This window comes from Anabrus simplex, chromosome 1 (assembly GCF_040414725.1).
Source record: "Anabrus simplex isolate iqAnaSimp1 chromosome 1, ASM4041472v1, whole genome shotgun sequence".
Classification (NCBI taxonomy): Eukaryota; Metazoa; Arthropoda; class Insecta; order Orthoptera; family Tettigoniidae; genus Anabrus; species Anabrus simplex.
In genome coordinates this window covers 1,136,272,968-1,136,286,423 of record NC_090265.1, presented here as the reverse complement: position 1 = coordinate 1,136,286,423, position 13,456 = coordinate 1,136,272,968, and the positions used below count along the sequence as shown (strand labels likewise).

The following is a 13,456-nucleotide window of genomic DNA, read 5'->3' as shown; positions in this document are numbered from 1 at the left end:
GCAGGAATGGACAGCAATAATAAGCACCTTCTGTAATGAGAACATAATGAGACCAGATTCCTGCAACTTTTATAATGCAACCTACAAGAAGACATCATGTCCATATGACATGAAGAAATGCTCTCTAAGGAAGTGGGTAAATGGGGTGTATTACAATTTGTACCATATCTGTATGTGTGAAGAATATAAGTGGGATATATATCATCATCCAATGTCATATACTGCCCTCCACTTTATTCAACATTCTTCTTTGATCACTGTGCTGTGTTTACGTCTCTTACTTTCATATTCCATTATAGAATACTTTTCTCTCATTCAGGGTCATCCCGTAAGTTCTTTCCAGAGATTCATTTTCAATTTCTCAAAGACCTTCTTCCAAATCCTCTCGTTTTGCATTCACATCAGGTGTCAAAACAACCTTAGCTTTGACAGTCAGTTCTTTCTTGCAATTTATGTTCAACAACTCTTTCCTTTTTCTCCTAAGGTTCTACTGTCATGTCTAGTCTTTGCTTGTATGTTTCATCATTTCTACTCCTTGAATACTGCACTTGTTTCTCTCAGTCAAAGTCCAGGCTGCTGAAACATACATCTATACTGGTACAAAATAAGGTGAACACAGAGACTCCTTGCATATCACTGGTACAATCTGTATGTCTCTAGCACACTGAAAAAATCTCGTTGCTTGCTCAGTTCTTGAATTAATTTCTTTGCCCAATTTTCCATTGTGTGATATTGTGCTGCAAAGGTACCTACAACTCTCTTTTAATAAGTTATTTTAATTGACCTAGACATACGTACACTTTACTGTTAGTAAGAGGAGCTACATTCACAGCTACATCAACAGAGTGTCCTGGCAGATGAGGCAGTACAGCAACAATGCGATCAAGCAGAGACTCTGAACTATGACCGGTAGCAATACTCAGGTCCAGAGAACGGTCCACTAGAATAAGAGAGCACCGAGCACTTGCAGTCTGAAACATGAATAAAGGAAAATAAAAGTTTTGTTTAAATAATATCTTCAATACTTCTAAATTAACAGAATATCTATTGGCAGCTTTTAATGTTCTGGACCTTAATTTCAAATTATCATGTGCAATTCCTATTATGTTAACTATGAACAGCGACCCACAGAAATATGCTATCTACATACATAAAATAAGAGTTTTGTCTGTACATTGCTCAGAATTTGAAGAGAATGATATTTCTGTATCGGTCATGTCCACAGTAACAAGGAAATGCACTTTTTACCTTTCTGTAATTTCTGTCTGTCTGTATGTATGTATGTACACACATCACGAGAAAAAAGGCTAAAGAGAATGAAAATCGGTGTGTAAAGTCTAGGCTATAAATCATTTCATTCACTCTGAGTGAAATGGTAGTTTAGGGGAAGGCCTGAAATTTAATTCTCAAATATTTATATAATTAGTGGTCGTATCGATAAATACTACATAACTGAAGTTATATAGAATTAAATTTCTGATCATTTATGTCTTACACATTTTTACCGTACTGGCTATGATAACACAAATATTCATGAATTTCTATTTTTGTTGCTAAGTCCATATCAATGCCGAGCCATGAGAATATGGGTTAACAGAATTTAATGAAAATCAGTATATAGAAATCGAAACAGACTTTCAACGTATTAGGTCGTTTACATGTACTTAACATCTCTTCAACACGTACTACATGTACGTAACACGACCTAATACGTTGAAAGTCTGTTTCGATTACAATGCGGTCGTGAAGATTCAATATTCATCAGTGTATAGAGTCGGGAAATAAGAAACTACAGTCTAAGCTATAAACAGTTTTATTCATCCTGGAAGAAATTATAGTTTAGGGGAAGGCACCTAAAATTTAATTTTTAAATGCTTATGTTATTGGTCCTATTGAAAAGTACTAGGGGGCTACATAACAAAAGTTATAGAGAATACAATTTCCAATTATTTATGTTTTATTCAGTTTTACCGTACCGACTATGATGAGAGTGGTATTTTAGAGTTGGAAGAAAACTAATTGTGAAGGCCTACAATATCGGAAGTGCATAACATTGATCAACAATAACATTACATTGACCATTGTTTGCTGTGATGTTCTTCATCTCTTATGCTGCCACTTGACTCCGATAGATGGGATTACTGCTGCGTACCGAGTATAAAAGCCTGACTGAATATTGGCGGGAAATAGCTGGGGAGTTAGAAAACTTTCTTCTTAGCATGCCATTCCTCTGGTTCAAACATTTCCTGATACTGCTGATGCATAACACACTGGTTCATCATAGTATTCCAGCTATTCGATCCCTACTCTGATGCGCTGTTTTGAATGAGCAGTGTGCATACTTAAGGCAGAGGCTCAGTTAGTAGTAGTAGTAGTAGTAGTAGTAGTAGTAGTAGTATGACCTGGGCTAGAATTACAATTTTGGCCTATTCCAAATTATAGCACTACAATTCACTAGATAACTCAAAATTCAACCCTGAAAAGAGCCGTTTCTTAAGAAAAGCTTCTTCCTCTTCACTTTTCTTAAATTCTACATTTGTTTCATGCCAAATTAGCAGTGAAGAGGGGGTTTCTCTTCTGGCTTGGAGGACAAATTTGCCTCCAAGTGAGATATATTTTTTCACCGCCAGTGTATTGAATTGAGATTTTTCGATTCATTGGGTACTCCTAGGAAACAGATTAGTAAAAGGGCATAGTTTTCACCCTCCAGTATTCAACCCCCCCCGCTGCCGAAAAAGGACAGTGTGTTCATGGATCACGGTTATTCCAGGGTTGTTAGATCGGCAGCGCGCAGTTAAAACAATATTACTAAAATTTATTAGGTTCAACCTATTCAATACGATTGAGTTCCTAAACTTAGGATTTACATCTTATTATACTAAAATTTGAAGGGACATGTTTCGCCCATTATAAGGGCATCATCAGCCTTTCCACACTCATACCCACAAGATAAAAATCAGGATCCTGATTGTTTTGGTCAAAATATAAAATTAAGAATATAACATTGAGAATGAGTATTATACAATGTGAAATTGTTATGAGTTCTTAATTGATAATTTACTGTTGAAACTTGTTTAAAATGTTTGTGAAGAAATGAATAATGTTGGTATGATATTACACTGGTGATTTAAAATATCTTACAAAATAGACAACTAGTCCATATCCACATAATAATAAGAAGGTCTATGGCTAAAGTTTAATCTTGAGTTGCAGTAACATTGTAAAAGTGAAATTCGCTTAAAAGCAACTCGATTTAGATTTTGAAGAAAAGGTTAAAATGGACCTTTAGTAACATAATTAAGATGACATTGAAACTTTCTTATTGGAAACTTGTGATTAAACTGTAGTATGGCACTGTGTAAGTGATGAAGTTGTTGGATCCATTAATCCATTAATCTCATTGTTTACGAAGTGGGTCCATGGTCTTCATAGTTTTGTTGAAGTAATAAAAAGTTCACAACTAAATGTTGCCGTGTAGGTCTTTGCTAGCTTTCTCTTTTTCTCTTATCCTGATAGTTAAATGGGAACATACTTGCTTGTTGACATGATACTTGAGCCGCACCCCCTCTCTTACCGACAATCTACGTCACCATAAAACACACATGTTGGGAGATTCGAGGCATGGACCGCAACCAGGAAAGGCCAATGATACAGTCCTAAATTGGAAACGACCCTCATTTCAATGCAGAACAGGAACGAGACTAAGGCTACTAACAATAAAATTCAAACTAAATTTAAATGAGGGTTTATTGATATAATAAAATTTAAAAGAAAACAAACAAGAAATGAAGCCAGCAATTAAAAGAAAGGATACATACATGTGCAGAGTTCATCCAATTGGAGTCCTAACATTAATGCCTGAGCACAGCTTTTCAAACACCAAGCTTAAATTATTCATACGACGGGCTCACCATCTCAATTGCAATCTCGCTATATAATGTGATAACGTGAATGCAATCCACACGGATCAACTCGGTCATTCTTTCCGCGAGATTAATAAAATTCTTTACATACGCGTCTATTTAACTTCCACATCATCTTAACAATTACCCCAGATCAAAGTTCCCACGCAGCAAGGAGAAAAGAAAAAACTCAGAGAAGGTAAAATAAAATGTGAAAGATCATAACATAGCACAGAGAAACATCTCTGGACCAAAGAAACAATATTCAAACCCAAAGAGAAACACAGGCATGCGCGGCGCATAGCCTGAATATAAGAAAACATGGCGGCCTCGTGGGCAAGCAAACGGCCATGACGGAGACCAAGGCAAAATAAATATCACCGTACTGGCAACAAGCATGAGGCTCAGAAACAAGGTCAAAATATAAATTGAGCTGACCGATACGTCATCCTTTCTCTCCTTCCACTCACCAACACACACACCCAAACATTCACACATTGCCGGTATCGGCAAACAATACGAGCAGTTGCTCCAGTTAATAAGTTAAACACCAACTCATATAGTACGACTCTCATGGTCACAAACAAAGGTCTCACATATGTCAGAGATAGTGTGCACGGTGCAGACAATTAGCAGTAGGATAATAGGGACCCAGTGGTCATGCATAAACCCATCAGCTTACGCACTTTGTACGACACGAATGGATCTCTGTGTTGACACGCAGGGCGTACATTCACTCGATGGCAAAATACTTTACAATGTAGTGCACATAAATAAAATCAATCAGAGACCCAGCTATGAACACATCACAATCACGTCAACAACAGACACACAGCCCATTCTCGCTGTAGAGCAGAAGGATGCATATCAATCAGCCATCATTAAAAGAGGAGAATGGCAAAACAGAACAGTAGAAATAATATTAGTACAAGGATTACCATACCTGTAATATCAATAATCAAAATAACAAGAAGGATGGTAGTATGGGTCAAGTTTAAATCTATTAAATCTATTAAAACCGGGCGAGTTGGCCGTGCGTGTAGAGGCGCGCGGCTGTGAGCTTGCATCCGGGAGATAGTAGGTTCGAATCCCACTATCGGCAGCCCTGAAGATGGTTTTCCGTGGTTTCCCATTTTCACACCAGGCAAATGCTGGGGCTGTACCTTAATTAAGGCCACGGCCGCTTCCTTCCAACTCCTAGGCCTTTCCTATCCCATCGTCGCCATAAGACCTATCTGTGTCGGTGCGACGTAAAGCCCCTAGCAAAAAAAAAAAAAATCTATTAAAAACCCATTTATGGCATAAAAACGCCGCTCCAATCTGCGTGGGGTCCATGTTTATATTCCACACACATAACAATGCAAAGATTCGCTCCAAAGAGATAAAACAGTCTCGCCGAAAGAATGATCTTCCGTCCTCATGACCGAGGGAGCTGCTCTCTGTGGTACAATCATGGAAACACTTAACTCAATTGAGGTGAGGCCAATACAAGCCCTTTGCAATATGGGAAACAACATTTTTATGAACATGCCATTTCAGCATGGCTCATACTGTATAGGCTTTTGGACTTATGCCATGTCAAGAAAATAAGGTGAAATGTAAAGAATTTCACCTTATTCTCTTGACATGGCATAAGCCCAAAAGATTATACACAATCATGTTTATAAGTACAAGCTGTGAAAGCATCAATGGCAATATACTTGCTTGTTGTTGGCTGTAGCTTTAAATATAGATTGACTATTGAAGGATGTTTAGTGAAGAATCTGTAATGAAAAGAGGGTAAAAAGATATGAAGTTTAGAGAAAAATGGTTGTGTTTGACAGAATGCTATGTATTCATTTACTTACCTTCTTGATTTTTGTGGTGTGAACTGGTTGTCTGTGTGGTGTCAGAATGAGTGACATTGAATTTCTTGCATTGTATCTATGTGGAACTGAGGGAGGGGGGTGTAATGAAGAAGAAGAGATGGGCGGAGCATTAAGCTTACGTGCTGTTGGCTGTGGAACATTAGCAGGGGCGGGGACAGAGGGAGTTACCTTTAAGGGGAAGGTGGGAACTTTATTGGAAGTTAGTTTAAGATTTTTAAGAATTTTGTTTAAATTTGGATTTAAACTTTTTACTTCAATGGGATCATTGAGATTTAAGTTTTTATTGTAATGTTGATCTAGATATACGTAAATGTTTTCTAATTCGTTCATTAATTTTCCTTTGCCTATTATTTTGATGATTGTAAGGTCCTGTTTGATAGTTGTAAAATGATGACCTGTATCTTTCATATGAGAACTCATGGCAGAGAACTTGTTGTGTCTATTGGCATTATAGTGCTCCTGATATCTAGTAAGGAAGCTCCGGCCTGTTTGCCCAATATATGATTTTTCACATTGCGTGCATTTGAGCCTATACATGCCTGAGCTTGAGTAGATACTATTGTTTGTGTTGAGTGTGTTGTGATTAAAAAACAGATTACGGTTGGTGTTTGTTGTCTTAAAGGCAACGTTAATGTTTTGTTTTTCAGAGGGTTTGTTACTTGGTAAATGCCTGGATTATTGTAGGTGAAAGTGGCGAACTTAGATTTTTTGGGTTTATCTGGGACAAGGTTTGTTACTAGTTAATATTTGATTTTATTAATTATTCGGTTAACTACTTCTATTTTAAAACCATTGAATTTTACTAAATTCTTAATATAATGAAGTTCTGTTTTTAGATACTTAGGTGATAGAGGGATTTTTAAGGCTCTGTAAATTAAACTGTACAAGGTAGCCTGTTTATGGGAGTTAGGGTGTATTGATGAATTTTTAATTGTTAGTGGGGTGTGGGTGGGTTTTCTGTAAATTTAGAAATCAAATGCGTTCTTATCACGTGTTATAGTAATGTCTAAAAGGTTAATGGATCCATTGACCTCGTCCTCCTTAGTGAACTTGATATTTTGATTGAGGGTGTTTAAAAAAATCTAAAATCCCGTTGCTATTGTTGAGATTCATCGATTATTGCAAATGTATCGCCTACATATCTGAGCCACAGGCTTAGTCCCTTTATTTTTGAAGTTATTCTGTGGTGTTCTAACAAGTCCATGTATATGTCTGCCAAGATGCCTGATAAAGGATAAATTTTGCTGTTGAAAGTGAAATAGTTGTTCTTTAGTACAAAGTTCCGAGTCACAAGTCTCCAATAAGAAAGTTTCAATGTCATCTTAATTTTTTTTTTTGCTACATGCTTTACGTCGCACCAACACAGATAGGTCTTACAGCGACGATGGGACAGGAAGGGGCTAGGAGTAGTAAGGAAGCGGCCGTGGCCTTAATTAAGGTACAGCCCCAGCATTTGCCTGGTGTGAAAATGGTAAACCACGGGAAACCATTTTCAGGGCTGCCGACAGTGGGGTTCGAACCTACTATCTCCTGAATACTGGATACTGGCCGCACTTAAGCGACTGCAGCTCGGTGTGTCATCTTAATTAAGCTACTAAAGGTCTATTTTAACCTTTTCTTCAAAATTGAGTTGCTTTTAAGCGAATTTCACTCTTACAATGATACTGCAACTCAAGATTCAACTTTAGCCATAGACCTTCTTATTATTATGTGGATATGGACTAGTTGTCTATTTTGTAAGATATTTTAAATCACCAGTGTAATATCATACCAACATTATTCATTTCTTCACAAACATTTTAAACTAGTTTCAACTGTAAATTATCAATTAAGAACTCATAACAATTTCACATTGTATAATACTCATTCTCAATGTTTTATTCATTTATTTATTTATTTATTTATTTATTTATTTATTTATTTATTTATTCATATCAGAAGCAATACATCATACAAATTATTAATTAAGAATGTGAAATAATTAGATAGGCCTAACTGGTGAAAACATACTAGAGGTACATTCAAGTAACAATTATATCATAGTGGACCAGAATTTGGTGAGATCTCGACCATTTGGTGTGGCCTTCACCAAATCTTGCATGGTGCAAACGAGAGGGCAGGAGTTGCAATTAAGTAGGTGCGCCATGGTTTGTTCTTCTCCGCAGGCACAGAGGGCTAACTCTTCAGATAGACCCCACTTCTTCATGTTGTTCTTAGATCGACCGACCCCAGACCGCAGCCTGTTAGACTCTTCCATGTAGACCATGACTCTTCATGACCGGCTGGAAGAGTTTCAGATGGATCCATCCATCCATTGAGATGGAGGTTTCTAGATCTCCAGAAAGTTAGTCTTGGTGATTGAGGTGATTCCGAAAGGCACTCAGTAGAATGAAGAAAACTTCTCCTCAATTTCAATCGTTGTTAAGCAGGTTGATAATCATGTAACGGATGTGTTTGGTCAATGCCTACTTTAGATCTTTCATGTTTGGCAGCTACTTTACACCTGATATCAAACAAGGTGTAGATCTTAGGCAACCAGTTATAAGCCGGCAAGTTTCATTTAAAGCAATATCTACCTGTTTGCCATGACATGATCTATACTAAACAGGGCATGCATATTCTGCTGCAGAGTAACTCAGTGCTAAAGCAGTAGTTCTCAATGTTTGAGCTTGCATTCCCCAGCTGGTACCGCATAACTTGCGAAGAATGGAATTTCGCGTAGATACTTTGTGTTTCATGTTAACATAATGTTGTTCATACGTGAGTGCACGATCCAGAGTTACCCCTAGATATTTAGGTGTTGAGCGCCTTTGGTTGTGGTACCATACACAACCATTAACCCGACTCAAGGGAGATAGGGCCACCTTCCCTATTCTCCACTTGAGTAACTCCTGCCTGGCGCATCCACGTTACGGGGGTGGGCATCCTCTACTCCAGTAGGCCGGTGTAAAAGGATGGCTAAGTTCAGGTGGGGACCCAGTCCCACGGGGTATAACGTGGAACCCTTGCCCAGGGTTACGGGTGAAGACCTTAACGGCGGATCCAGCAGAGAAGGAGACCTTCGGAATGGTGGAAAAGGCGGATGAGGCAACCCATCCTCACTGGGGTTAATTAGTTGAGGACGTAAGACGGGGTAGACGGGACTCCTTAGTCGTGGTGAAGACAACCTGTCTAGGAGTAGGATGCTCCAAAATCAATGTCCCCAGCCAGTGGATAGGGTTGAGCGTGGGGTTAACGGCCTCACCTTGTAAAAAAAGCATTGTTCAGAAGACTTCTACAAGAAAACCGGATGGAAATCAAAGACGACAAAAGCTTAGGAAAAGGACACGAGTAAGGAAAGCGGATATAAACATGGCGACATGGAATGTAAGAACAATGTTGAAACCGGGAAAAATGCAAGAAATTGTAAATGAAACAAAAAGATTTGGATACGACTTAGTAGCGATTCAGGAAATAAGATGGAAAGGGCAAGGATGTATTGAAAAGAAAGATTATAACCTCTATTACAGTGGGCCGGAAGAAAGAACAGGACAGTTCTGTACGGGATTTATAGTACATGGGAAATTGAAGAAGAGTGTAATAGGATTTGAACCGATCTCAGATAGAATATGTAAGCTTTGGATTAAGGGGAAGTTTAGGAACATAACTGTTATATCAGCACATGCACCAATCGAAGATGCAGATGAGGAAAGGAAGGAACAATTTTATGATGAGTTAGTACAAACCGTTGAAGAGGGACCAAGATATGACATGACTATTCTTTTAGGAGATTTTAATGCCAAAGTGGGAAAGGAAGAGTGTATGAGACCAATAGCCGGGAAATATACACTACATGATGAATCAAATGAGAATGGTTTTTACTTGGGACAGTTTGCAACTACGAGTGGTCTTATAATTAAAAGCACCTGCTTTGATCATAAGAAAATACATAAAGGAACGTGGAAGATGCCAGGAAACAATGTGGTAAATCAAATAGATCATGTACTAGTGACAACGAGGCATGCAGCATCAATTATTGACGTAAGGACATGCAGAGGGCCAAACTGTGATTCTGATCATTATTTAGTAAAAGCAATAGTGAGGCAAAAATTGGCAACAGGACAGAGGAGACAACCTACGGAAAGAAAGAAATGGAATTTGGAAAAACTACAACAACCAGAAGGAAAACAAGAATTCCAGTCAAAAATGAATAATACTTTACAGATGATTGGACAAGTTTCTGGAATAGAGGAAAGGTGGGCAAAAGTTCAAAAGTGCATACAAAATGCGGCACAAGAAACACTGGGTATAGCCAAAAAGAAAAGAAATATTTGGTTCGATATGGAGTGTGAGGAAGCGATTGGAAAGAAGAATGCAGCAAGAGCAAAAATGTTACGGAGAGATACAAGGTCAAATAGGGAAAATTATGAGAAATGCAGACGTGAAGCTAATAACATCTGTAAGAAGAAAAGAGATGATTAAGAAGAAACTAGAGAGTATAGAGACACAAAGGTTACAGAAGAGGACAAAGGAATTCTATTATGAAATTAATTATTTCAGGAAAGGGTATAAGCCAAGATTGAATGGCTGTAAGAATAAAGAAGGTAAGCTATTACAGAATGAAGAGGAAATAAGTGAAAGATGGACCGAATATTTCCGAGAGCTCCTTAACAAGGAAAGAGAAGATGTGGAAGAAAGTGAACGGCATATGGAGCAGAATGGACCAGAACAATGGATAAATGCCCCCACACTGAAAGATGTAGAAAATGCTATTGCAAAATTAAATAACCATAAAGCAGCAGGAGAAGACGGAATAACAAGTGAACATTAAAAATAGTAGCAAAGAAATGCTAGGAGAGATTCATGAACTGATTATTAAGATTTGGGAGGAAGAACGGATACCTGATGAGTGGAATACAGGAATAATTTTCCCAATATATAAGAAGGGAAATAAGTATGAATGCACTAATTATAGGGGAATCACACTACTGAATATCATCTATAAAGTATTTTCAAATATCCTATTACAATATCTGACTCCATATGCTGAAGAAAGATTGGATGAAGTACAGTGTGGCTTCAGGCGAAATAGGAGCACAGTAGATCAAATATTTGTGGTACGTCAAACGATGGAAAAATGCTATGAGCATAATATAGATCTACATATGTTGTTTGTAGATTTTAGACAAGCATTTGACAGTATATACAAGGATAAGCTATATGAATACATGGAGACAATAGGAATACCACAGAAACTGATTAGGATGTTCAGAATCACTTTAGGAGAAGTAAGAGCAAAGGTGCTGGTGGATGGAAGAATTGGAAATGAGTTTGCCCTTAATACAGGAGTCAGACAAGGTGACGCACTCTCAGCTACTTTGTTTAATCTGGCAATTAACCAAGTCCTTGAAAAAATAATGGATACAGGAAATATTGTATATAAATCTAAACAAATTTGTGCATATGCAGATGATGTAGTGTTAATGGCCAGGAATGATAGATATTTGAAGGAAATGTTTCTTGAAATGGAGGAAGCAGGAAAACGGATGGGATTGGAGGTGAATGACAGTAAATCTAAGTATATGCATGTGACTGTTATAGAGGGCAGAAGAAGTCAAGATAATCTGACAATAAACGGCCATCATTTTGAGAATGTACGAAGTTTTGAGTATTTGGGAACCATGTTGACAAATAATAATAGAATAAGTGAGGAGATACATCATAGAATAATAGCTGGAAACAGGGCCTATTATGCTAATCTTACATTATTTAAATCTCGTCTATTGTCTAAACTTACAAAATTCAAAATATATAATACCCTTATTAGACCTGTAGTGACATATGGCTCAGAAGCCTGGAACCTTTTAGTTGATGACGCAAATAAATTAAAGATATTTGAAAGAAAGATTATTAGACGAATATATGGCCCAATTCAAGACCAGAATGGTTGGAGAATAAGGACGAATGCTGAAATACAAAACATATTAGACCAGGAGGATATAGTTAGATTTATTAAGGCACAGAGACTGCGATGGCTTGGCCATGTGGAAAGAATGGAGGAAGATCGAAAGCCAAGAAAAGTAGTTAAGTCCCGAGTAGACAAAAGACGGCGACAAGGAAGGCCCCGTAATAGATGGAGTGATGAAGTTGAAGCTGACTTGAGGGCAATGAACATCCGCCCATGGAGACCAGCCGCTCAGGATCGAAGTAGATTGCAGACTATCGTAGAAGAGGCCAAGGCTCACACAGGGCTGTAGCGCCAGATAAGTAAGTAAGTAAGTAAGTAAGTAAGTAAGTAAGTAAGTAAGTAAGTAAGTAAGTAAGTAAGTAAGTAAGTAAGTAAGTATTTAGGTGTTGAGCAATGATCCAACAGAGCATCTTCCCAGAAAATCTTCAGTTTTCTTCTTGCCTGAATATTCTTTAAGTGAAAAGCACAAATTTGCGTCTTTGAGGTGTTAGGCTTTAGATGGTTTTCTCTGTAGTATGGACTCAGTTCATCTAAGGCTTTGATTAGTCTCCGTTCAACACTCTCAAACTGATTGCCCTGGGTGACAATAGCTCGATCATCTGCATAAATGAAGCTTTTTGTTCCTTTTGGCAAGGGTTGATCATTTGTGTAAATATTAAACAATATTGGAGACAAAACACTACCTTGGGGTAGGCCACTCCTGAGGTTCTTCCAGCGACTATGTCACCCTTGGAAATCTACAAAGAATCTTTGATTTTCAAGAAGACATCAAAGAAATTCAGTCAGCTTGTTGTTCTTTGTCATCTTATAAAGTTTACTCAACAGAATTTGGTGACTAACTGTGTCATAGGCCACAGTTAGGTTGATGAAGACTGCATCAGTTATTTTTGGATTTTCAAAACCATCTTCAATATATTGGGTCAAATGGAGGATTTGTGATGTACAGTTCTTCCCTCTTCTAAAACCAGCTTGTTCTGCGATCAAAAGTGGTTCAGCTATTTTTTGTAAGCCTTACCAGAATCATTCATTCTAAGATCTTGATAAATGACAGAGCAAGGAAATTGGTCTGTAATTTTTAGGATCATGTGGATCTTTTCCTGGTTTAAGGAATGCTATAACTCTAGATTTCCTCCAAATTTTGGGTATTCTGCATGTTTGAATGCAATTGTTAAGAAGATTTAGTAGCCATTCTCTAGTAACAGGTCCAAAATTCTTGATTTGTTGAATACAGAATTCATCTACACCAGGAGCCTTTCCATTTTGACTGATATTTATAGCCTCATTCAGTTCTGCCACGGTAAAGGGATTAGAAAGCATAGTGGTCTCCGGTACGAATTTTGTCTTACAAGGGAACATCGGCAATGGTTAAGTTGCTGATCGTGATGAAACTTGGAAAACACATTGAGGTACACGTAAAAAAGATGTCAGCAGTAATTTTGGGTGCTGACATTCATTAAGGCATTAACTAAGGGGCCTAAAATTTGCAACATTGCAAGTTCCGCACGAACAGCAATGAATACCTGCTGGGCAATGCTTAGCCAGCACACTGTCCGCCTTATGCCACACCTCTGCACCTCATCCCCTTCATCCCTCCTCTGGTACGCCACCTTCTCCCCCCGCCTGCCTGTCTACTTAGCTGTCGGACAGAACCGGTGCTAATTTTGCATATATAAATGCACGTCTTTTTTGTTTTTCAAGGCTTTTCTTATTACGTGAAACTTTACTACATTCCATGTCAT

General features: G+C 37.9%; 1 protein-coding gene across 2 annotated transcripts in view; it reads right to left on the bottom strand.

Annotated features, from left to right (window-relative positions):
* Positions 1 to 13,456, bottom strand: part of LOC136858094 (sec1 family domain-containing protein 2) — a 183,197-nt gene that overhangs the window by 116,141 nt on the left and 53,600 nt on the right. Inside the window, exon 5 of one of the 2 annotated variants that reach the window (XM_067137367.2) lies at positions 799 to 971. The exons of the other annotated variant lie outside the window; for it this stretch is intronic. Coding sequence (XP_066993468.2) covers positions 799 to 971 — 173 coding nt within the window. The remainder of the gene's footprint in view (positions 1 to 798; positions 972 to 13,456) is intronic. 2 annotated transcript variants of the gene reach the window in all.